This window comes from Hylaeus anthracinus, unplaced genomic scaffold, assembly GCF_026225885.1.
Source record: "Hylaeus anthracinus isolate JK02 unplaced genomic scaffold, UHH_iyHylAnth1.0_haploid 11978, whole genome shotgun sequence".
NCBI classification, from domain to species: domain Eukaryota; kingdom Metazoa; phylum Arthropoda; class Insecta; order Hymenoptera; family Colletidae; genus Hylaeus; species Hylaeus anthracinus.
Window position 1 is genome coordinate 563,095 of NW_026534326.1, and position 1,780 is coordinate 564,874.

Here is a 1,780-nt window from a genome sequence, read left to right on the forward strand (position 1 = left end):
TAATAAAATGAATAATAAAATGAATAATGTAATGGATAATAAAATGAATAATAAAATGAATAATCTAATGAATAACATAATGTTCGATCATCCTTATGGAGAAACGTAGAGGCAGGTCGAAACAAATAAAGCAGAACTCACTGTCTGGGCTTAAAATAATTCATTTATTAATGTTTCGTGCGGCGATCGGTCTAACCAAACAAAAAAAAAAAAAAAAAAAAACAAAACATACCATCGTATCGTTTCTTAAACATAACAGTCCATAATCTATATAATAATAATCGTTCTATCTCGCGTTGGAAATAATTATTTCAGGTACAAAATCGAACCCTATCACAGACATCACTTAAAGCTTCGGTCACCTATGTACAACAGAAACCATAGAAAAAGAGAAACTCCGATTCTATACGCTAACCATCAATATATACTATACCCGACTCGTAGTTCGAAATACCTCGACGGAAGTCGAACAATATAAAACGCACGGAAGACATCGATTTCCACCTTCGATCGTTATCGGAAGAGCTTCTTAAATAATTAAATACTACAGACGAAACGAGTCGAGACGCGAACGTTCTTAAAAAGTATTCGCCGTCTCTCGAACCCTGGCCACCGACGAATCCAAAACCGGCGCGTTCGACGCGAAAATTTCAAACCGATCGAGCGGCTTCTCGAGGCCTCTTAAAATTCCTCGAGTGTTCTCCGACGTCTCTCGGCGTACCGCGAGCGTCCGTCGAGTTCTCCATCACCAAGGTCTCCAAACAGGATTGGCCATGTCCAAAGCATCGCCGAAACAGCTGGCCACACTGACGGGACTCTGCGGCGGCGTGTAAACGTTCCTAGGTACCTTGACCTTGTTCGGGCTGGCAGGTGCGGACTCCACAGACGCGACGTCTCCAAAGGCATCTCCGGAGTTCCCAAACGGCTCCGAGGATGGTCCGTCCAGCCTTCTGAGGCATCCGCCGAGATGTCTCATCAGCTGCGCCCCGGCAGCGGGATGAACGTTTGCGGCCACAGGTGTGGAGAGGAACGAGGACACCTCCTGAGCGCACTGAGTGAACCCATCCCTGAATCTGTCCGCGTAGCTGTTCTCCGGGGTCAAGGTGAGCCTCCTGGCTGCTCTGAGGGTGTGCAGATGACGAACGGTGAGCTCGAGGATGTCGGCCTTCTCCAATTTGGCCACGTTCTCCCCTTCGGCCTGGAGAGCGGTCACCATAAGGTCCTTGAGCTCGTCCAGGCACCGGTTGATCCTCGCTCTGCGTTTGCGCTCCAGCATGGGCTTCATCACCTTCCTGTACTGATAAGTCCTCGACACCGGTTCTTCGTACTCGACGCCACCGACCGGACTGCAACTGGTATGCGGCGCCATACTTTCCGTGTAACGAGCTGCCGTCTCTCGCTTTTCACTTTGTTCGCGAATCAGTGAGAGCAGTCCAGCACTCGACTCTCTATCGTATAAGCGTCCCCGTGGACGTTCCTAAGCGACGAGTTCTCGCGTGATCTATATACCGTCGTTGGCGCTGTCACTGCGCTCGCTTGCGTGCCCTCTGAACGGAATGCGTCCGCTGTGCGTTCGCTACCGTGTTCGAGTTGCTTTTGGGTCGTCGGGTGGGGATCGCGACGGTACTTATACGCGGTACCGTCCTTCTCCCCTCCGGTGCGTCCCATTACGACGGCCCGCGAGTCTGTCCAGGGTGTTGGTCAGGGTGTGGCGGGGGGAGAGGAGCAGAGAGAGAGAGAGAGAGAGAGAGAGAGAGAGAGAGAGAGAGAGAGAGAGAGA

The 1,780-nt window shown here is 50.6% G+C and overlaps 2 protein-coding genes across 2 annotated transcripts in view; both read right to left on the reverse strand.

Annotated features, from left to right (window-relative positions):
• Positions 1 to 1,780, reverse strand: part of LOC128896678 (tubulin monoglutamylase TTLL4-like) — a 10,268-nt gene that overhangs the window by 4,964 nt on the left and 3,524 nt on the right. The window lies entirely within an intron of this gene.
• Positions 734 to 1,383, reverse strand: LOC128896679 (enhancer of split mbeta protein-like). Its single transcript, XM_054160042.1, has one exon. The coding sequence runs from the start codon at positions 1,367 to 1,369 to the stop codon at positions 746 to 748; it is 624 nt and encodes a 207-aa protein (XP_054016017.1). The 5' UTR covers positions 1,370 to 1,383; the 3' UTR covers positions 734 to 745.

What these genes read in the sequence shown, in the direction of transcription:
- LOC128896679 (XM_054160042.1), bottom strand. Translation starts at nt 1,369, where the DNA reads ATGGCGCCGCATACCAGTTGCAGTCCGGTCGGTGGCGTCGAGTACGAA.